Source organism: Mastigoproctus giganteus, chromosome 2 (assembly GCF_048544385.1).
Source record: "Mastigoproctus giganteus isolate SK-2022 chromosome 2, ASM4854438v1, whole genome shotgun sequence".
In the NCBI taxonomy this organism is placed as follows: Eukaryota; Metazoa; Arthropoda; class Arachnida; order Uropygi; family Thelyphonidae; genus Mastigoproctus; species Mastigoproctus giganteus.
In genome coordinates this window covers 10,128,845-10,153,036 of record NC_143576.1, presented here as the reverse complement: position 1 = coordinate 10,153,036, position 24,192 = coordinate 10,128,845, and the positions used below count along the sequence as shown (strand labels likewise).

The window sequence follows — 24,192 nt, the reverse complement described above, 5'->3', positions numbered from 1 at the left end:
AGTAAAACCATTCAAATTTAGTGGACTGATGTGATTCATACCCTCCTTTCTAGTGTTTACATAAATAAAGTCTTTGCTGCTTTTCTTTGCATTTTTTGCCAGAAACTTCTTGTAATCTGCCTTAGTTTGCCTAATCCACTTTGTGACCTGGTTTCAGACTAGTTTATTATAGGAATCTGTATTACCTAATAATTTATATGCTTTCCATTCATTTCTCTTTTCTGCCACAAGTCTCATCAGTTCATCTAACATCCATTTAGATCTAAGCCTTGAATAGCTCTTAGTTGGTATAAAAAGCCTAACAGCTTCTGTGATTACATCCCTGCATGCTTCACATTTAGAATTTCTGTTGGTAACATCATCAGATGGACCCACTGTACAGAATTTAAAAACTGTATTTGACCACTGTAGTCACCCATATGAAAGAAAAAGTCCTTTCTTTTCCCCTTGACAGTAGTTATGTCTTTAAGTAAATACTACATCAGTATAGTGTGCTCACTGCCACCAAGTGTTGTTTTTTTCATGCAGATTCTTAATATATAAAGAATTGCTGCTGATAATCAGATCAAATATATTGCTTTCTTTTGTTGATTCTATAACATGCTGGTTCATGGATTTATTGATATTTCTATGGATTTATTGGAAAATAATTATCCAATAAATCCATAGAAATGTTGCTGCTGTAATGATGAGCAACCCACCAGGTACAGTCAATATCTGGAAAGTTAAAGTTACCCATTACATTCCAATCTACTAGCCATAACACACTCCTACTCTTGTTTTTGTTTTGACTGCTTTTCTCACACCAGACTGAATCAATATTGTACTGGCCACCTGAGTCCACTGGATGCACTGCTTAGATTTTGTGTGCCTCTTAACTAAGAGCATAACCCCCCTCTCCTATGCTGTCTGTCCTTTCAGTACACATTGTACTCACCATATTCAAATTCTGAATATCTTATATTTGTGTGACACCATGTCCCTGATATACTGCAATGTTTGCATTTGATGAACTGACCAGTACTTCAAATTGGTCAAATTTAAATACTATATTCTTAGCATTAGTGTTCATGTAAGTATATGAGTAACTAATTTTACTCTTAGTGACCATAACACAGCCCATGTATTTGCTTGTTCAATGAGGTCTTCAGCAGGCCCTGAAATCTCTGACACCTTGCTTTCCAGGCCACTGCATGTTCTAATAGAAGCAGCGCAGGAATCACTTTCACCTTTTCTATGGCTGCTGTTAATCTGTTAGTCTGTATTCTCCCAGGCTAGTAGTTTTCTGAACCACCTAAAACTGCCTCAATGTCATCAGCAAATATTTTTGCATACCTTGTATTTAAATACTAATAGAGCAAACTTATCTGCAAAAACATCCAAACCTCCCAAATGCTGCCTCATTCATTTCAAAAATATGTGTGGTCTCAGTTGTAATCTCGCTGATGTCCATTTCCACTTGCAGTCTGCCAAACACCATGTACTTTTTCTGACAGAATCTCAATTATCGGTTGATTCAACCACTGCTCATATCAGTTGTCTAAATTATTCGCTCAATGATTCCTTTCGCTTTAAAGGTGGTATTTCTTTGTGCATATGTCCATTCTAACATTCCCTGTTAGAGACTTAGTAATTTGGAATCTCCTCTTTTTGATTTTCTCTGTTTAAAATCTCTCTACCTCATTCTGTCAAATTTATCTGTTGCCTCTTTCTCCTAACTCCACTAATCACTTGGAGCTCTTTTAACTTCCTCTCTTTGCAACTTGACTTTCTACAGTCCAGATTTCTAACAGTGAGCTAATTTTCCTTGGTGATTTTAATGTTCACAACTCCCTTTTTTCTAGTGGCTTTTTTCAATGGCTCCCTTTTTTCTAGTCACATGGACCCAGCTGGTTGAGATGCTGAGGCTTTTGCTATTACTAATGACCTCGCACAAATTGTTCATTTACCTACGAGACAATCCTAACCACACAGCCATCATCACTCTTGATATTTTTCTCACAAACAAGTACACGGTCGAGGTGAATGGTCCTCTAGGCACCTCAGATCACAACTTGCTGATGGTCATTTCTCCATTGGAGCCTTTCTCTCATGGCCATTCCCAACCTCAGGTTGTTTGGCATTACAAGAATGTAAACTGGGATGATCTGCAAAATTTCTTTTCTTATTTTCCTTGGCCAGATTACTGTTTCAGAACTTCTGACGTCAACATTTTCTCAGGTCGTGTCAGTGAATTATTCTTATATTTATTCCACACCACCTTAAAATCTTGTCCCTTATCTAAACCTTGTTTTTCTAATAAATGTGCTAAGGCTGTTCAAGATAAGAATGTTGCATATCATAATTGGCTTGTTTCCAAATCTTCAGTTTTGTTTTCTGCCTACACCAAAGCTTGCAACAGTTTTAAGCAGTTATTAATCAATCCAAATTAGAATCAGTCTGCTCTTAACCTGTTAGGCTTTGAACAGGTTAAGAGCAGAAAACTTGCTTCTTGTCCAAATGGTAGCCAAACATTCTGGTCTCTTGCAAAAGCTATTGGCCACAACCTTTGCCCATCTCTGTTGCCACCTTGGTTAAAACCAGATGGTTCTATTGCCACTTCAGCCAAGAATAAAGCTGACATGCTAGCATCCTATTTTTCTTCCAACTTGCGTATTAATGATCTTGGGAAACTACCTCCCACCATTCCCAGTGCTCACCATTCAATGCCTCCTATGGTCTGCCAAAAGGATGTCAGAAGGATTTTGGCTAATCTTGATGCTAAGAAAGCCTCAGGTCCTGATGTTATTTCTCCAGTTGTTCTCAACCTATGCTCCTGAACTTACTCCTGTTCTGTGTCACCTTTTTTCACTTTCTTATTCCAAAGGTGTTTTTCCTTCTGCTTGGAAATTTGCTCATATCCAACCAGCTCCTAAAAGGGGTGAAAAATCCCTCCCATCCAATTATCGATCCATTGCAAAATTGGAGAAATCAATTAATCACTAACTCTTAAACTATCTAGAAACCTTCAATATGATCAACGATCCCCAGTATTGATTCCATCAGTGTCGATCCACTGGTGTTATTCTAGGCTTATGTTACCCATCTATGATCAAATTCAATGGAAAAGATTGGTGAAACTCAGGCAGTCACTCTTGACATTTCAAAGGCTTTTGATTGTGTTTGGCTTAAAGGTCTTCTAAATAAGCTTCCATCTTATGATTTGCCAACTAGTTTATGTAATTGGGTATCCAGTTTTCTCTCTGATTGCTCAATGTGGGTGATGGTAAATGGCTGTCTGTATTCTAACTTCTCCACTAATGCTGGTGTTCCTCAAGGTTCAGTTCTTTCTCCCATTCTTTTCCTTTTGTACATTAATGACTTTCTTTCATTGACCGGAAATTTTATCAATAGTTTTGCAGATGACAGCACATTGCATTCCACCTTCCAGTTTGAGCTTGCCCTCCTGAAAGAGCTTCAACTTCTCGATTATCTACTACTAATTCCTTAAAGTAGCTAACAGGGGTAAAGAAAACTTAGTTGATTTCAATCCTTCTAAAACAGTCCTGTCTTATATCTTGCAAAAGGATTCTTCTGCTCCTATGTTTATCTTCAATGACACTCTGATTTGTAGGTAAGATCATATATCTCTATTGGGGATTATCCTGACTTCTCATCTCTCTTGTGATAAGCACATTACAAATATTGCATTACTTTTCTTCCGAACAGCTATTCACTCTGTACAAATCTCAAATCTGCCCTACCATGGAATATTGTTCCCACATCTGGGGCGGTGCTCCCAAAATCTCTCTCAGACTTCTAGATTCCATTCATAAGATGGCAGTTAGGTTATTTAATTATTCATGTCTAACAGAGTCTCTCCACTCCCTGTCTCTTAGGCATTCTGTTTCTGCTGCATGCCCTTTGTATAGATACTTCCATGGGTGCTGTTCTTCTGAATTGACATCTATAATTCCTGCTCCCTCTTTCCAAAAAGCAGTCCAAACACTTGTTGCAACCAGTGAACATCCTTTTACTGTCCAACTACAAACTCACAGAACCAACTTTTCCCCTTCCTCATTTATTCATTCAATTTCCGTTTTCTGGAACAACCTTCATATGTATTTTCTGAAAATTTCAATCTATAGAAGCCCAAATCTGCTTTCCTTCAGCTTTTTTATTTATATATAAATTAAGAAATCCCATGCTTTCCAAGGCATAGTCAAACATGGGGCATTGCATTTTAATAGTATTGATTACAACATGAATCTCAGTGCTTGGCTAAAGGGGCTTGAAGCCAGTTTTGCAATTCTCACAATCCGGAGGGAGATTGGATTACTGATTCATACTTTTGTATGATTAATATTTATTGTCTGTTAAAAAATAATAAAAATAGCATATCACATACCTAAGTAAGTAGAAAGGTTGAGCACATGGGTTGAGAAGTGGCAACTGAAGTTTATCATTGACAAATGTAAAGTATTCCATATGGGTAGCAGTGACCCCAGAGTGATGTACCAATTATATGATACTACACTCAGGGTAGTAGAAAATGAAAAGCACTTGGGGATATTTGTGCAGTCAGATATGAAGTTTTCTGAGTAGGGTAGATGGGCTGCAAGAGTAGCTCATGGTGTCTTGTCAGTGGTATACAGGAATTTTGCTAGCAGGGATAAGGGGGTGATCATCCCCTTGTATAAGGCAATGGTCAGGCCACACCTTGAGTACTGTATACAGGTCTGGAGGCCTCATTTTAGGAAGGATGTAGAGCTGCTGGAACGAGTACAGAGAAGGGCAAAGAGATTGGAGAATGGAACAAAGGGTTGCTCTTATGAAGAAAGACTTAAGCTCTGAAAATTGCAGTCTGGAGACTAGGCACCTGCAAGGGGATCTAATTGAAGTGTATAAGGCCTTGAATGGTTTGAGCAAGCTCAATGCTGATGGGATTCTTCCTCTTGATCAGATTACTCACTAGAGGGGACATAAATTCAAATTGAGTAAAGACAATTGTAGAATAGATGTATGGAACTGTCAACTATCAATCACCAGCTGACCTTGAGCCAGCTGGTGATTGATATTTGGAACAAACTTCCATCTCTCATAGTGAAGGTCGAAAACTTAAATAAGCTTGAGGAAGAACTAGACAAGCATTTGGAGTAAAATGGATGGGTGAAATAGGAAGGTTTTTTTTTTTTTTTTTTTTTTTGGTTGATGCTATATAAGCTTGCTTTCTTGCATCATATGCTAATGCTATTCTTGTATTCTTTCTGGTGTATTTTCTTCCTTCATTAAGGTGATCGCTAAATGTTCTAAAGACTCCAGAAATTTAGTGGTTAGCTGATGATAGTAGATGTGTAGATCCACATCTTATAACATAGGTTGTGAGAATTTAAACTTATCAGAAACTCAAGGAAATCTCTCAGGTTCAAGACTTTGAGGGTGGAACTTGCTTGTTGAGGATTTTCCAAACTCATCAACAAACTCTATGCTCTGCTTAAAAATGCAAGTTTTAGCTCTGCTGTTGTATCACAGAATGTATTGATCCAGTCTCCCAGTATTTAGTACCAACCAGAAGAATGCCTCCCTTTCATTGACTCTTTGTAGGAAAAACAGAGCATCCAATTCTCACAGTGGAATTGGGTGTTAGTACACAAAAAAGATGAACGTGCACATTGGCCTATGAATTCGCACTTAAACAGATATAACACATGGTGTCAAGTCAGTAATGTGCCTAAAAACCAACAACAAGAGAAGAACAAAGTATAAGAGTTTAATTATCATAAATCAGCTGTACACAGAAGTCTTCCTTTTTAGGCCTTGGCGGATTCACAGAAAATTTATTCGACACCACTACCTGTCATTGCTAGACTCGAAGAAGACCTTTGTGAAAGTATTGAATAAATAAAGTCAAGCAGTATCTCAGGACAATTTTTTAAAATCGGTTTTAATTCAGTTTTTTTTTTTTATTGAATTGGCTATACATTTGGTCCTTGAGGTTGTCACAGACATTCTCTCAGATATGCCAGACAAGCTGTTCTTGCTACCTGGGAGTCTAAAACGCTGATGGAACTGATATTTGGGTGACACTCAAGTCAAAGTGGACCCAATTTCGGCGAAGTCCGGACGGTCTATGACAGCCAAATCCTCTGCTTGCACCTTCACGATGGTGGGACTGTTAGTAATCCTGGGTATAACCTTCATGCACTAGTACATGGTGGGTGACCACCCAGGTGTGAACCAACGTAAGCAGGGGTCGAGGTGTGGCGCCCACACCACATGGAGGAACGCCGCCCCTCTATGTTACCAGGCAGTATTAGGTGGTAGATGACTCTCATCAACCGGTGAAATACCACCACTTTGCTTATTGGAGGCTTGAAGTGGCGGAACCCATGTTTAGTCTCTAGAGCTAAGTTCCGGCCAACCCTTCCCTATCTCTTCCATCATGCAGTATGATTGATGATTTTTGAGGTTATGATGAATGTCGTGGCGAGATCCAATATTCCTTACATTTCGAGGGTACAGCTCTAAAACGGTGTTCGCAGGCCGGCCGCTAGTTAGTACACCGGACTGAACCTATTGGTAACTCTCTAGGAAGCTTCCGGATCAGCTAGTGTATAATCTTGCTACCTCTACTCTGCCAGATAGTGACTGGAGGGAGTCCGAGTAGTGTGTATGCGGGGAGCATTGTCGAGGCCACGTTATGTCAAGGATCTGGGTATATTCTTACCACATGTACGCCATATCCAAAAATTTCATTACTTCATACAGCATGTCCCACCCACTTTTTCTTACTATTGAATACACCATGAATTGTCAAAATAATAGAGCAAGCTTATCTGCGAAAAGATCTAAACCTCCCAAGGACTTCCTAATTCATTTCACAAATATACGTGGTCCCAATTCTAATCTCAACGATGTCCATTTCCACTTGCAGTCTTCCAAACCCCATGTACTTTTTCTGACTGAATCCCAGTTATCAGTTGATTCAAATACTGCTCATCTCAGATATCCAAATTATTTGCTGTATGATTCCTTACGCCTCAAAGGTGGTACTTGTGCATATGTCCGTTCTGATATTCCCTGTCAGAGACTAGGCAATTTGGAATCTCCTCTCTTTGATCTTCTCTGGCTTAAAATCTCTCTACCCCATTGTGTAAAATTCATCTGTTGTCTCTACCGTTCTCCCAACTCCACTAATCACTTGGAGCTCTTTGACTTCCTCTCTTTGCAACTTGACTTTCTCCAGTCCAACTTTCCTAACAGTGAGGTAATTTTCCTTGGTGATTTTAACGTTCACAACTCCAGCTGGCTTCCGTTTTCTAGTCACACCGACCCAGCAGGTCGAGATGCTGAGGCTTTTGCAATTACTAATGACCTAGCACAGATTGTTCATTTACCTACAAGAATACCGGACAATCCTAATCATACAGCCAATACGCTTGATCTTTTTCTCACAAACAACCCTTCTAAGTACAAGGTTGAAGTGAGAGGTCCTTTAGGCACTTCAGATCACAACTTGGTGATTGTCTCTTCTCCAATGGAACCTTTATCTCATGGCTATTCCCAACCTCGTATTGTTTGGCATTACAAGAATGCAAAATGGGATGACCTGCGAGACTTCTTTTCTTCTTTTCCTTGGTCTGATTACTGTTTCAAAACTTCTGATGTCAACGTTTGCTCAGATCGTGTCAGTGAAATTATTCTTGCAGGAATGGAATCCTTTATCCCACACTCCACTTTAAAATCTCGTCCTTTATCTAAACCTTGGTTTTCCAATAAATGTGCTAAGGCTGTCCAAGAGAAGAACGTTGCATATCGTAATTGGCTTGTTTCTAATTCTTCAGTTTCATTTTCTGCCTACACCAAAGCTCGCAACAATTGTAAAGCAGTTATTAATCAGTCCAAACTAGAGTTTGAACAGGCTAAGAGTAGAAAACTTGCTTCTTGCCCTAATGGTAGCCGAGCATTCTGGTCTCTTGCCAAAGCTATTGGCCGCAACTTTTGCCCATCTCTGCTCCCACCTCTGTCCAAACCAGATGGTTCTGTTGTCACTTCAGCCAAGGATAAAGCTGACCTGCTAGCATCCCATTTTTCTTCGAGCTCATGTATTAATGATCTTGGTAAAACACCTCCCACCATTCCTAACACGCTCCATTCAATGCCTCCTGTGGTCTTCCGTCAAAAGGATATCAGAAGGATTTTGATGAATCTTGATGCTAAGAAAGCTCCAGGTCCTGATGGTATTTCTCCACTTGTTCTCAAAACCTGTGCTCCTGAACTTACTCCTATTCTTTGCCGCCTTTTTTCACTTTCTTATTCCAAAGGTGTTTTTCCTTCTGCTTGGAAATTTGCTCATATCCAGCCAGTTCCTAAAAAGGGTGACAAATCCCTCCCATCCAATTATCGTCCCATTGCAATTACTTCTACTCTTTCTAAAGTAATGGAGAAATCAATTAACCGCCAACTCTTAAACTACCTAGAAACCTTCCGTCTGATCAACGATCGCCAGTATGGATTCCGTCAGTGTCGATCCACTGGTGATATTCTGGCTTATGTTACCCATTTATGGACTAATTCAATGGAAAGGTTCGGTGAAACACAAGTAGTTGCTCTTGATATCTCAAAGGCTTTTGATCGTGTTTGGCATAAAGGTCTTCTAAACAAGCTTCCATCTTATGGTTTGCCAACTGTTTTTAGTAATTGGTTATCCAGTTTTCTCTCTGATCGCTCACTGAGGGTGATGGTAGATGGCTCTCTGTCTTCTAACTTCTCCACTAATGCCGGTGTCCCCCAAGGTTCAGTTCTTTCCCCCACTCTTTTCCTCTTGTATATCAATGACCTTCTTCCATTGACTGGAAATCCTATCCATAGTTTTGCCGATGATAGCACATTGCATTCAACTTTCCATTTTGAGAAACCTTGTCCAGCTCAATCAGCTTCAAGTTCTCGAAAATCTGCTGCCAATTCCTTAAATGCCGATCTTCAGGTAATTCTCCAGTGGGGCAAAGACAACTTAGTTGATTTCAACCCTTCTAAAACTCAATCTTGTCTTATATCTCGCAAAAAGGATTCTTCTGCTCCTATGCTTATCTTTAGTGACACTCCGATTTCTAGGCAAAATGATATATCTCTTTTGGGGATTACCCTGACTTCTAATCTCTCTTGGCACAAGCACATTACAAATATTGCTTCCTCTGCATCTAAAAAACTTGGTTTTCTCTTTCGCTCTCGGCGTTACTTTTCTCCCAAACAGCTGCTCACTCTGTATAAATCGCAAATCCGCCCTGCCATGGAATATTGTTTTCACATCTGGGGTGGTGCCCCCAAAACCTCTCTCAGGCTTCTTGATTCCATTCAGAAGCGGGCAGTTAGGTTAATTAATGATTCATCTCTAACAGAGTCTCTCCACTCGCTTTCTCATAGACGCACTGTTTCTGCTGCATGCCTTTTCTACAGATACTTCCATGGGCACTGTTCTTCTGAATTGGCTTCTATAATTCCCGCTCTCTCTTTCAAAACAGTCCGAACACGTGCCGCCACCAGCCAACATCCATTTACTGTCCAACTTCAAACCCACAGAACCAACTTTTCATCTTCCTCATTTATTCATTCAACTGCCGTTTTCTGGAACAACCTTCCTTCATACGTATTTCCTGAAAATTACAATCTACAGAAGTTCAAGTCCAATATCAACAAATATCTTCTTTCGTCTTCTCAACCTCCAACCCAAGCACGGTACTAAGTACTATAGGTTATAATACCTCTCGTGTTTGGGGTTCTCATAAAAAAAAAAAAAAACAGGGCATAGAGGTTTGCATTGTTATTTATCTCTGACGTGAATTGACAATACAATGGAATACATTGTTATTGTTTTATTAAAGCTATATGTATGGCATATTCTTTAAACTGTATAGTAATATAATTATTCAAAATAAATGGGATTGTTTTTAAAAATCCTGTGGTATTACACGAATCTGATTTTTAAAATATTAATAAGCATTGGAACATGATTTAACGGCTTGTATGGACAAGATGAAGGAGGAATATTTGCATGTTCATAAATCTGGGGCTGAACAAAGATATGAAGTTTGAAAGAAAAAGAGGGGGAACTAATTCCACAGACCCACCTTGCATGTATTTAAACCAGCAATGGAAAACTTGTTGGGAGTCAAAGATCCAAATTATGTAATTCTAATTGAAACTCCTTCACAACACAGAATACAATACATTGAGTGACCACTTTATTGGTACACTTACACTTTTCATAAAATGTAGCACTCCTTTAGAAACAACATTTTGTGTTAGTATCATGTTATATAAAGCAGGTGGGCAGATATATAGGAATGATTATGTGTGAGGATGTATATGCAATTCAGCATGAGAATGGGCAAGATGAAATATAAATAACATGGCATGGTAGTTGGCACCAGACATGCTAGTATGGGTATCTTGGAAATGGCAACCCTGCTGTAGTTTTCACATATGACTGTCTTGGGTGTAATTGAGATTAGTCCATTAATGAAATAACATTCAACAGTAGTCCTGTGGCCACATACAGTCCTTTGCTGTTGTTGATGATCCTCTGATAGGACTAAGGCACTGCATTCAGTTGATATGGATGACCAGCGCAATGTTGAGTTAGTTTGGCATGACATAAGCACTGGGGAAAACAAAAATGAGAGTAGGAGTGTGTTATAGGTCTGACTCTGATGTATATAGTGAACTGCTATATGGGCAAATAGTGGCAAGTAAATCAAAATGACTTATAATGGGGGATTTTAACTTTACAGATATCGGCTGAAACTTTTGGGCTGGTTGACTTGCACAGTAGCAGGACTTTTGTGGATTTGTATGACTCTGTTCTACATCAGCATGTTAGAGAGGCCACAAGGGAAAGCAATATTCTAGATATGATTATCAGCAAATCTTTTTGTGAATTAAGACCCTGCAGATAAAAGACCCACTAGGTTGCAGTGATCACACTATACTGATGTGCAATTTACTTATAGATATAACTACCATCAGTAGTAAATCAGTAGTTTTTAAATTCTGTATAGTAGAACCAACTGATTATGTTGCCAACAGTGAATTCTAAATGGGAAGCAGTCAGGGTAGTAATTAAAGAAGCTACTAGGCTTTTTATACCAACTAAGAAATACTGTTCAAGACTTAGACATAAATGGATATTAAATGAACTAATGAGACTTGTGGCAGAGAATAAAAGTGCATGGGATATAAATTATCTGGTAAAGTAGAAGCCTGTGGTAGACATAAACTAGTCTGCAATAAAGTCACAAAGGAAGCTGGGCAAGCTAAGGCAGATTATAAGAAGACTTTTGCAAAGGGCGCAAAGAAAAACAGAAAAGACTTCTTTACTTATGGTAACACTACAAGGCAGGAAATGAATCACATTGACCCACTTGTTATCAGTAGCTCAACTGTTGATGATCCTGCTCAGGTTTCTGACAAACTGAATAGGTATTTTCCATCTACATTCACACATGAGGAATTCTTTATGGAGGGAGATGCCTGAAGTTTATTAAGGGAGATAAATGATTTTGTAATAATGGAGAGGAAAGTGGAAGAAAAATTTTTGAAGTTAAATATAAAAAAAAGGCACCTGGGGTGGATGGAATCTATCCAGTTATATTAAGGGAGGCAGTAAAGAAACTAAATAAACCCTTAGCTGTAATACTCTTCAGGTGCTCTTCAAATAATTACATTTTTAATATATCAGATTATAGATTTTGCTTACTAAAGTAATATCTTTATTTGACTTTTTTTTTTTTTTTTTTTAAATAATGTTTGTAACTACTACAACTGACCAATGACATTTTATTATACTTGTGTATTAGTTTTCCTTTAGGAAAGAAGCCTGTGATATTCAGGCTACCAAAGCAAGGAATGATTATATTTTATCCCTGGTAGCTGCCAATGCACATCAGTTAAGGTTTTATGATGTTGATCTTCCAGAACTTATTCAGGTATTTTTTAGAATATTAACAATTTTTTTTTATTTTGTTTATTAACATTTTTGGGTTAGATATATTTTATTATAGAATTCACAATTCAATTCAATAAATAAATATTCATTCAATAAATAGTTTATAACTATTTTTTTTACTGTAACATCTGGAGTTAGTAGTCATATTTAAGGCTTTTCTGAAATTTATCAAGAGAGCCAAATTGAATATGATGTATCATAATTAACTAACAAATGAACGAGCTACAGAACTCATATCGTTATTGTAGTAGATAAGTCATTTAGTAATTTAACTGTGATTTTCATTCCCATTGGAATTCAGTTACTTTTGAAGTATGCCCATTGTGTTAAATAACAGTTGTTGTTGTTGTTATTTGGTTTTTAGGCGCATCAGCAACTAAAGTCATATTTGCTCCAGGGATATGCGGTGGTCATTCGCTGACCTTTCCACATCCTCCGTATTTGGTGGTCACAGGCTCGAACCCCGGTCTAATCAAGAAGCGTGTGCTATGCACCACTGCTCCTGCCCACCTGGCTACGGAGGCACCTTAAATAACAGCATTAACCCATTAGTACAGTGATTTTCAACTGTACTAATGGGTTCCCTTGTGGGGTGCTGCAACAACATTCCAGAGGTGCCACGTAATTTGGGTTTAAGTTACTTAAACTTATTATTTTTTAATTTATATGTTTATTTCATTATAAAAAGGTGTACAGTATCTTTTTAATTTTGTCGTGAACTATAATTGATTTTTACTTAGTACCTCTGTATAAAGAATAAAATTATATACTGTATATATACAGGGTGTTTCAGTTAAACGTTTCAGAACTTCTAAGAGGGGTAGGGTACATCCTGACAACTTGAAATCATATAGCAATGTGAGGTCGGAAATGCTTTCCTGAAGCGGTGTTGTACACAGAAGCACCATAAAAAGAAAAGAGACCGTAAGTGAGAAATCGTTTTAATAATACATGAAAAGAAGCAAAAGGTACATGGATTAAAGTAAGTGTTCGAAGTTTCTTCAACCTCGTATTGCTTTCGCACAGTGGTACCTTGGAAAATGTGCTACAAATCCCCTTTTTCCTGCTGAAGTGTTGTTTTCCGATGAGGCATCCTTCACAAGGGAAGGAATTTTCAACACGCATAATGACCATATCTGGGCGGTCGAGAACCCGCATGCAATACGACGTCGTGCAGCACAGATTCGATTTTCGGTCAATGTATGGGCCGGTATTATGGGAGCTCACCTCATCGGACCTTACCTGTTACCGTGTCGTCTAACCGGACCTATCTACTTGATCTTTCTGCAGCAAGTATTGCCACAACTTTTGAGAGATGAACAGATTTCTGCATCGACGCAACAGACAATGTGGTTCCAACACGATGGAGCCCCTGCCCATTATAGCGGAGATGTTCGTAACTACCTGGATGTCACATTTGGTCAACAGTGGATTGGACGTGGTGGTCCCGTGTGTTGGCCTGCTCGGTCACCCGACCTATCATGTCTTGATTTTTATTTCTGGGGTCATATGAAATCGCTAGTTTATGACACCCCTGTTGACAATGCTGAGGAGCTGGTTGCAAGAATTGCAGTAGCTGCCGAAGAAATTCGCCTGGAGTATTCCAGAATGTTCGGATGTCCATGCGTCAGAGATGTGAGGCGTGCATTGTAGCCCGTGGAAGAAACTTCGAACACTTACTTTAATCCATGTACCTTTTGCTTCTTTTCATGTATTATTAAAACGATTTCTCACTTACGGTCTCTTTTCTTTTTATGGTGCTTCTGTGTACAACACCGCTTCAGGAAAGCATTTTCGACCCCACATTGCTATATGATTTCGAGTTGTCAGGATGTACCCTACCCCTCTTAGAAGTTCTGAAACGTTTAACTGAAACACCCTGTATAATTTATATTATGAAGTATAATTTTTATAATTGTATTATTGTAATAAATATCATATAACATATATATTTTTTAATATATATATATATATATATATATATATATATATATATATATATATACACACAGGGAGAGAAAATCAGATTTAACGGGCAGAAAATTGAGTAGGGGTGCAGAAAAATAAAATATATTACTTAGGGGTGCCATTATTAAAAAAAGGTTGAAAACCACTGCATTAGTAATTTGGTTTCCAGACAGAATATAAGCTTTTTCAAAGGTTTACAAAGTGACCTTTTTCAAGGAGTTTGGAAGGTTGTAAAAATTATTTATGTAAATGCTTTTAAATATTATTTTTTTCCTGTTTTGGCTTCATAGCTGAAAAGTAGAGCAACATTATTATCAAAAGTAAAGTTAAAATTTCTTTAAAAATGTAAACAGAATCAAAAAAAAAAAAATCATGAAAATTAAAATTGCAAATAAAAAAAAAATAAGAGTAAGAAAATAAACTCATTAGTAGTTATTTTTTAGATTCAGTTATATGAACCTCTGGATCCAAATTCCAGAGAATTTCTTCAGTTTTGGCTGGTGTATGGCCAAATAGTCTGAAATCTTGTTGAAAGTTTGCTATTAAATGGCAACACATCCCTGTAGAGTTTCAAGAAAATCTGTACATATGCAGACATAATGTTTTGACACTACATCTCTAAACTTAAAAAAAAAAATTAAAACTTATATTTGTTCACTCCTTTCAATTCACACATGAAAATATGTGTGTATAAATCATTCCCTTGTGGATACTATTAAGATTCATTCACTAAGGGGTAAGAAATCTGTATTTGTTACAAACATATTTAATTAAAAAATTAGTGGCTGTTAAATAAAATATTTACCATATGGCAGTAGTGCTTGTAATTGTGACAAAACTGGTGGCATGCTGCCTAACAATTGTCTTTTTAATTTCTAGAATTTTTTTTTTTTTTTTTTTTTTTTACTTGGGGTATACCAATATTTCATCATTTCTTAATCTGTTACATTACTTATTGTGTGTAAATTTTTTTAGTTTTAAAAAAGAATTAAATATTTAAAAAATGCAACATTTTTCGTGCCATGTATAAAATATATATATAATATATACTAGGGGGCCCCCTAGTATATATTATATATATATTTTTCCCCCTGCTCGCTTTGCTTGCCTACCCCTGCACATGCTTTTCTACATAAAATGTAGAGGCATATGGAGTAAGTCAAATCTTTTCTAGGTAAAAGACACACCTGTTGAAATGCACTGGTCCGATATCTAATCAGGAAATGACCTAGGTAATTATTTACCTGTGCATTTGTAGTGCACAAAATTCTCAAGGTCAAATAAATATCATGGTAAAACTCCAGAACCATGTACACCCTCCAACATGGTGGCAAACAAAACAGTGGGAAAGCAGTGATTGACAAGTTGTGACCCCCATATTTCGACAAACGGACAGGAACAAAGCAGTGATTGGCAGATGCCACTGCTTTCTCCACCCACTGCCCTCCTAGGTTGATATGCTTAGGGTGGTTGTCCCCACATTTGCTGCTGTTTTTAATTGAGAACTCATTTTCCCATTTTAAAATGGTTGGATGGAGGAATAAACACCCTACCTAAGCTTAGGCCCCCCTCCTCCTCCTCCTCAATGACACAAAATATCAGGAAAGTGAGGTGCCTTCACCTATCAATTATCACCATCTTCCTCGCTTTCATTGAAGTACCTGCCAGTGTATATTCTACTGGACTTCAGCCAATATCACTATGTAATTATTTACCTGCGTTTACATAGGTCACTTAGGAAAAGGCCTTTTGCTTCCGGTTCCATAATGCATGAGGAATATTGTTGTATCTGAAAGAGCAGGACTAAAATATTTAACTGAAATATTTACAAACTATATGAATATTTAAAATATTTACAAAATACTAAACTACAATATTTACAAATATAGAATATTCATTAATATACAAAAAATGTTACAATGGAACATTAAACTTTAGACAGTGAAACACATGCACGAGGTTGGTGAACATTATGGAGGCAGTTGTCAATAATTATTTACATTTGTAGTGATGCAATTGTCCCGCACTCTTCTCCCATTGGCTCGAATAAATATCACTAGGAGTAAAACTTTTAATGTATAGATACATATGCATAGATATATATACAGTGCTTTTTGTGCTTTTTTTTTAAAAAATAGGTGCTGGTACTCATTCTTTGCTATCAGGAAAAATTGAAAATTAAAAGGAAATGAAAAGTACGGTACTCTAAAAAATTATTTCCTGATATTGTTACTTTAGTAGTAATGTTTTTGGAATAAGAGCAACAAATTAAGTATTAGCATTAGTAGAGGCATACGATGCAAGAAAGTAAGCTTATACAGCATCAGCCAAAAAAAAAAAAAAAACTTCCCATTTCAACCCTCCATTCGTTTCAAATGCCTGTCCAGCTCAGCCTTAAATTTATTTAGGCTATTAGCTTCCACAACAAAAGATGGAAGCCTGTTCCACCAATCAACTACCCGCTGGCTAAAGGCAAATTTCCACACATCTATTCTACAACTATCTTTCCTCAATTTGAAACTCTGCCCCCTCAGGTTCTTAATCTGAGCAAGACGAAGAATCCCATCAGCATGCTTGCTCAACCCATTCAAGGCCTTATACACCTTAATCAGATCAATTCGCAGGTGCCTACTCTCCAGGTGCTGCAATTTGCAGAACTTAAGCCTTTCTTGGTAAGCACATCCCTTTGTTTCCCTCACCAATCTTGTTGCCCTTCTTTGTACTCATTCTAGCAACTCTACATCCTTCCTAAAATGAGGCCTCCAGACCTGTACACAGTACTCTAGGTTTGGCCTGACTATTGCCTTGTATAATGGGATTATCACCTCCCTGTCCTGCTAGCAAAATTCCTATATATCATTGACAAGACTCCATGACTTGCCCTGGCAGCCTGTCTGCACTGCTCAGTGAACTTCATATTTGGCTGCACAATTACACCTGGGTCTTTTCCACTTCCCTGAGTGTAGTACCACCCAGTTGGTATGTTTCTCTTCGGTTATTGCTACCCATATGCAGTACTTTGCATTTGTCAATGTTAAACTCCAGTTGCCACTTCTCAGCCCATTTTCCTAACTTATCTAGATCCAGTTGGAGTAGCATACTGTCATTAACAACCTTGTCAACCTTTGTATCATCTGCAAACTTGGACATTAAACCTGATATACCTTCATCAATATCATTGATAAATATACAAAACAACAATGGGCCGAACACGAACCCTGGGGAACTCCACTAATAACATTTGTCCACGAAGAGCAGTGTCCATCGATTACCACTCTCTGTTGTCTCCCATTCAACCATCCCTTTATCCATTGTAGCAGCTTACCCTTGACTTCCTACCTCTCCAATTTGTACAGCAGACTTCCATGTGCAACAGTATCAAAAGCTTTCCTGAAATCCAAGTATATGATATCAAAATTATTTTTGGCATTCAGTTCCTTTGTGACCACATCATAGTATCCAATCAAATTGGTCAGACATTACCTCCCTTTGACAAACACATACTGTGTCTTAACTATTACTGCAATCTTGTCTAGATGATCCTGCAATGTTTCTTTAACCAGTGATTCCATTATTTTCTCCGGAAAAGAAGTTAAACTAACAGGTCTGTAGTTAATTGTGTCACCTTTTGAACCTCCTTTGTGAATTTGTGATACATTTGCACACCTCCAGTCCATGGGGACCTCCATTGAGTCGAAGGAAGCTCTCATAATTATGGCTTAGGGTTTGCTACTTCCTTTACTGCCTCCTTTAATATAACTGGATAGATCACATCCACCCCACGCGTCTTCCTTATGTTTAACTTCAACAATTTCTCCTCCACTTTGCTCTCAGTTATTACAAGATTATATAGCTTACTGCCAAAGTTGAATACACCTCTGGCGTTCCCCTCCCTGAATAACTCCTCATGTGTGAATATTGATGCAAAATACTCATTCAGTTTATCAGCTACCTGTGCATTATCATCAGTAGTCAACCCATCTATGTTAAGTGGTCCAATCTGATTCATCCTTCTAGAGTCTACATAAGTAAAGAACTTTTTGCTGTTTTTCTTTGCATCCTTTGCCAAAGATTTCTCGTAATCTGCCTTCGCCTGCCTAAACTTCTTTGTGACTTGATTACAGACTAGTTTATACCTGCCATAGGCTTCTGTGTCACCTAATACTTTATATGCATCCCATACATTCTTCTTCTTTGCCACTAGCCTCATTAATTCATCTGACATCCATTTAGGCCTAAACCTTGAACAGTAGCCTCCAAAATTAAGTCTCTGAAGGCTTCCCATTTAGAATTCACTGTTGGTAACATCATCATTTGATCCCACTGTCCAGAATTTAAAAATTGTCTGAGACCTCTGTAGTCACCTTTGCGAAAGCAAAAGCCCTTCCCTTTAGCCTTGATGGTAGTTACATCTTTAAATAATTCCTACATCAATACATTGTGATCACTATCACTTAGTGGTTCCTTTATCTGCAGATTCTTAATGCATGAAGAATAGATCAAGAGTATTACTCCCTCTGGTTGATTCTCGAACTGGTGAACATGTTGCTGTAGAAAACAGTCATCCAGTAAATCTACAAAAGTCTTGCCAGTGTGCGAGTGACCAAAACACTTCAAGCTCATCAAATTTATTAACTGTACTCCTAGCATTGGTGTACATGCAAGTATACATGCACCTATTCCTGCTCCTAGCCATCCTAACACAGCCCATGTATTTACTTGTTCCACTATGACTCCCAGCAGTCCTGGAAATCTCTATTACCTTGCTTTCCAGTCTGCTGCCCATTCTAATAGAAGCAGTGAAAGAATCACGTTTGCCTCTGCCTGCGTCCACTGTTAACCTTTTAGTCTGTGTATCCCCCCATGCTAGCAGTTTTCCGACCCACCTAACACTTTTCGATAGCATCAGCAAATATTCTTGCACCCTTTCTATTTAAGTATATCCCATCCCTGTAGAATCAGTCTCTCCTGTCAACAAGCGCAGACCAGGCTGAAAAAAATTCTACCCCTTGAGCCTTGCACAATTTCTCCAGGGCCAAATTGATTGACAAGGCTCCCATCATATACTCCCTCCTATCATGTCTGGGTAGAATTGCAGACACTTTCTCATTCAACCCTAACTTGCAACTTTTTTTCAACATTGACCTGTATTTGTTGAGTAAATCTGCAGATCTCTTACTCTTAGCATTAGTAGAGGCATATGATGCAAGAAAGCAAGCTTATTCAGCATCAGCCAAAAAAAAAAAAAAAACAACCACTACTCCCATTTCACCCCTCCGTTCGTTCGAAATACCTGTCCAGCTGAGCCTTAAATTTATTTAGGCTATTAACTTCAACAACAAGCGATGGGAGTCTATTCCACAAACCAACTGCCCACTGGCTAAAGGCAAATTTCCGCACATCTATCCGACATCCATCCTTCCTCAATTTGAATTTATGCCCTCTCAGGTGATTATTCTGAGCAAGAGGAAGAATCCCATCGGCATTGAGCATGCTCAAGCCATTCAAAGCCTTATACACCTCTATCAGATCACCTTGCCGATGCCTAGTCTCCAGGCTCTGTAATTTGCAAAACTTAAGCCTTTCTTCGTATGAGCAACCCTTTGTTCCATTCACTAATCTTGTTGCCCTTCTCTGTACTCGTTCCAGCAGCTCTACATCCTTCTTGAAATGAGGCCTCTAGACCTGTATACAGTACTCAAGGTGTGGCCTGATGAATGCCTTATACAAGGGAATAATCACATCCCTGTCCCTGCTAGAAAAATTCCTGTATATCATTGACAAGACACCATGAGCTACTCTTGCAGCTCGTCTGCACTGCTCAGAGAACTTCATATCTGCCTGCACAATTACCCCCAGGTCCTTTTCATTCTCTACCACTGTCAGCGTAGTACCACAGAGTTGATACGTTGATCTGGGGTTACTGTTTCCCATATGTAGTACTTTACATTTGTCAATGTTAAACTTCATTTGCCACCTCTCAGCCCATCTGCTCAACCTTTCCAGATCCTGTTGCAGCAGAAATGTCATTAATGGCATTAGTTCGAAACGTGTACAACAATATCACCTTTTGTGCCCTGAAAAGATGATATCTGCTCTTCAACATCATCAGCTTTTGCCCCTGGCAGACATACCCTGGTCCTATTCCACCTATCCTTCTTACATAGTATATTCCCCATCTCCCTGACAATAGAGTCACCAACAATAACTAGTTCCTTTGGGACCAGTGCATTCTGCCTCGGAGATTGCCTCTGTGTTGCCTGATGCACAGGAGTGAGCTCTGTCATTGAGCTGGGCAGCTGAGAGTCTGATGGGCCCTCATATTAATTTCTTTGAAGGCATTTACTCTACACCTCAAGCTCTCATTGATGCTGATCAGAACGCTGCGTTGGTGGCTAATTTCTTGACACTCCAGGCACCTAGCACACATGAAGGCATCCTCCTTGGCTAGATCATGTCCTGTTTTAGAAAGATCAGCAAACATTTCACATTTCGCACATTTTTTGAGACTGTGGTGCATTGGAGAATTGCCCCCTTTGTTTCTCCCCCTATCCACAGCACCCTTGCTAGTCTGTGATTTTTGCTTTGCAGCTCTAGTCTGGGTCATGATTTCTGTTTAAATGCAATTTAATTAACCATGAAATTTAATAAAATTAATAATATTTTTGATTAATTGATAATATTATAATAAGCTAACAGATTCCTAATACAGTGCTTCGTATTATGCTATCTAGTTTTACTTTATACCTTGGCTATCAGTTCGAGATATATATACTTTAAGCTATTTCGTATCGACTACAATATATATTAACACATAGTTTATTAAGCATAAATTTATTATTCAAGTATTTAAAAAAATAAGTAATATGTGTAAAAAATAAGTAAAAATAATTTCATAATAAAGTTTTTATAGCATATTCCAAATTTTTATTGAGTTCTCATCCAACACACTATGCTGACTTCTTTTCTTACTCTTTGTGTCTGTTGCTGAATGATGTTTCCAAAGCAGCCATGAATCCACATATAAGAACTAGTGACAATATTGATGATAAGAGAAGGAAAATGAGGACAACGAAGGTATTAAACCTTCTAAACAATGAAATGTTGGCATTTGGCGAGAATGAAATTAGAAAATTGTCAATTAAGCTTCAGATAAATGAAAGGACGGTTGTGGAAAAATTGAAGAGCATTTGATGAACACTCTGAGTATGATACCAATTTTATCAAGTGAATGTGAATGAGGATTTTCATAAATGAATCTGATCGGCAGCCCAACCAGAGCTTTGTTGTTGACAAAAACACTTCCTACACTAATGTGAGGAAGTGTAATGGCATGTTTACATTTTACATTTTTAATTTTACAGTGTGCATTATCCATGGCGCCTCCATAGCCAGGTGGGCAGGAGCAGCAATGCGTAGTACATGCTTCTTGATTAGACCGGGGTTCAAGCCCGTGACCGCCAAATACAGAGGATGCAGAAAGGTCAGGGAATGACCACCGCATATCTCTGGAGCAATATGGCCTTAGTTGCTAATGCTCCTAAGTAACAACAACAGCATTATCCATAATCTATTCTGATATGAGCATTATCTATTAACTAATTATCTATTCTGATGTGAGTCCCTCACCGTTGGCCGTGACGGGACAGTTGCAACTTCACTTAAATCTATATATGTACATTGTATCATTTAGTTGCAATAAAGATTTTCTCTCTCTTCCTTTCTCTTCTACCACAGCTCATTAACTGTCTTTCATAAATCATCCAGTGGTTTATGCAAGACAGTTAATGTCACATTCAGTTAATGTTGTGTTAAATTTTTTTGCATGCTGGTTTTGGCCTTTGCATGTTATCATACCATTATCCTGAACATATGGATAATGGTACAATAACTGCAGCTATTTTTTTGCTACTTGATCCAGACTAACCCATGTGACTTTTTGTTGTGATGTTTCTTCAAGTTATCTACAGGAAACCTGATATTGCTCATGCATTTGAGAATGTTGATTGTTCAAGTGTGTTGAACAATTCATGAAGATATGTTGTATCATTACTTTGATAGTATATAACAGAGCTGTGGTGCTCAATACGTTCTACGTTGGTATCAATATTTGTAGAAGAATAAGAGAAATTTATCTCAATTTTCTAAAATACTCTCCAGAAATTTTCTAAATTTCAAACTTGCTCAGGACACAAATAAAATCCAATTTAACATCTATCATAAACCAACAAACACTGGTATACTTCTACATTATAACAGCTATCACCCATTCACCTACAAAGGGGCTATTATCTTTAATCAGTTTCTCAATGCCTATAAATATTCAGTGATGGAATTTGCTCTAGACTGAGAAATACAGATATTAGCCAGGAGATTCTTAAACAGGGGTTACCCCCTTGCTACAATAAACTGAATTAGGGTACAAGCTAAGGATAGGATACAAAAAACTACACCAACCAACAATAGTAATATCAAAAAATACTTTATTTCTTGCCCATACGTTGAACAGTGGCAAAAGCAGCTTAACAGATCCTTTAAAGATAACAAATTTAAGATTGTGGCCAGACCAATATGGAAATTACATGCTATATTGAACAATTGCTCAGTCCTTTCCTCTTTTGTGACACAAATAAATTACTTGGTATACGTTTCTTTCAGCGATTGCGACTCGTCTTGCCAATGATCTACGTGATTCCCTCTGATTGTTTGCGTAAAACAGCATGCATCCTCAGTTTGTGCTTCTCGTTCAGCAGCATCAGAATTAGCCTGTCATGCCATTAATGAAAACCCATACATTTTTATTTAACAAGGCCAAAATATTTAGTGTTTAATGTAATTATACAAGACTATTAATTGCAGAAACCAGCAAAATTAAATTACATGAGAATTCTATTAACGTTCACTGTCCATATCTAATCTCCGATTCGTGGTCTTTGCACGCATGTACAAAGACAAATAATCGCGGCCTTTTATGTGCATGCATGAGGACAAATAATCTCTCTATTTAAGATTCAAGCTCGTACACTCCATAATTTCCATTCCTGTGATCATGACAGAAAAGCATTGTCTGCTTCAGGAAGGAAAATCGTTTTTCCAAATTTATGTTTAACTTTAATTTTTTTAATTGTTTTTTGGATTTTAATTAATATTTTTAATTGTTTTTTGGATTTTAATTAATATTTTTAATTGTTTTTTGGATTTTAATTAATTTTTGTATTGTTTTCAATTGATTTTTTACTGTAATAATTTTGTGTTAATCTTTTATTCGTTTTATTTCTGGAGAGTATCATACGGAAGTGTTTTACGTATCATATTGAGGTAAATTTCTCTTATTCTTCTACAAATGTTGTATCATTACAGGCATTGTTATATGCCTTCAGGAACTAAATGGAAGAATTACTAAACATATGATAAAATAAATGTTTTCCAATAATCTGAGCATGAAAATACATAACACTAGTAATGAATAAATGAGTTTATTAGGAAACATTTAAATGTGTCAACATTTCATGTCCACCCTCTATAAGATGTTGCAAAATTAACAATGCCTAATACAAATGTTTGAGAATCAAAGAAAATATTTTGCTGAAAATGAAATTATTGATTTGGATTTTTGTTAAGCAAGCTTGAAGTTAATGCAAATTCCATCACTCATTGCTTCAGCTTAAGGCATTGCTTATCCCTTTTATTTAAACCTATGTAGGAAACAATTCACTCAACTTCCTATGAGGGATTGCCTTCCACACCCCTAGTTCATTTCTCAAGCTTACTCCAAACATAGTCTGTCTACCAGGTCCTGTAGTCCAACAAAATCCAATCTCAGTCTGCCAACCTCCAGGCCCCCAACCCGATCCTTTCGCAAATTAAGCAGAACTAAAAAATTCGTGACTCAAAGGACCTTTGCTCCTCTGACTCTTCTAATCCATCTTCACCTTCTCACTCCCCAACCCATCTACAATCAGCTAGTCCTGCATCGAATTAATCCCCCCTCTCTCTCTCTCCCCGCTTAAAGAAGAATTATTTTTGCTTATCTTGAGGTGTATAAAGAAACCTGAAGGCAGAATTTGCTACAAGTAAGGACTGGTTTAGTAAATCTGGTGCAGGGATTGCAGGATTGCTACCTTCTAGAGGTGGGAAGAATATGATAAGAGTGTATATAGTTGTATGTAATGAAAGCCTGGCATCATTGCTTTCTTTTTTCCCCCTCTCCTTTACTAATTCATTTGGTTGTGAGTGAGTGA

General features: G+C 37.7%; 1 protein-coding gene across 1 annotated transcript in view; it reads left to right on the top strand.

Annotated features, from left to right (window-relative positions):
• nwk (FCH and double SH3 domains nervous wreck) overlaps window positions 1-24,192 on the top strand; it is a 505,896-nt gene that overhangs the window by 266,752 nt on the left and 214,952 nt on the right. Inside the window, exon 8 of the mRNA XM_090389564.1 lies at window positions 11,835-11,963. Coding sequence (XP_090245690.1) covers window positions 11,835-11,963 — 129 coding nt within the window. The remainder of the gene's footprint in view (window positions 1-11,834; window positions 11,964-24,192) is intronic.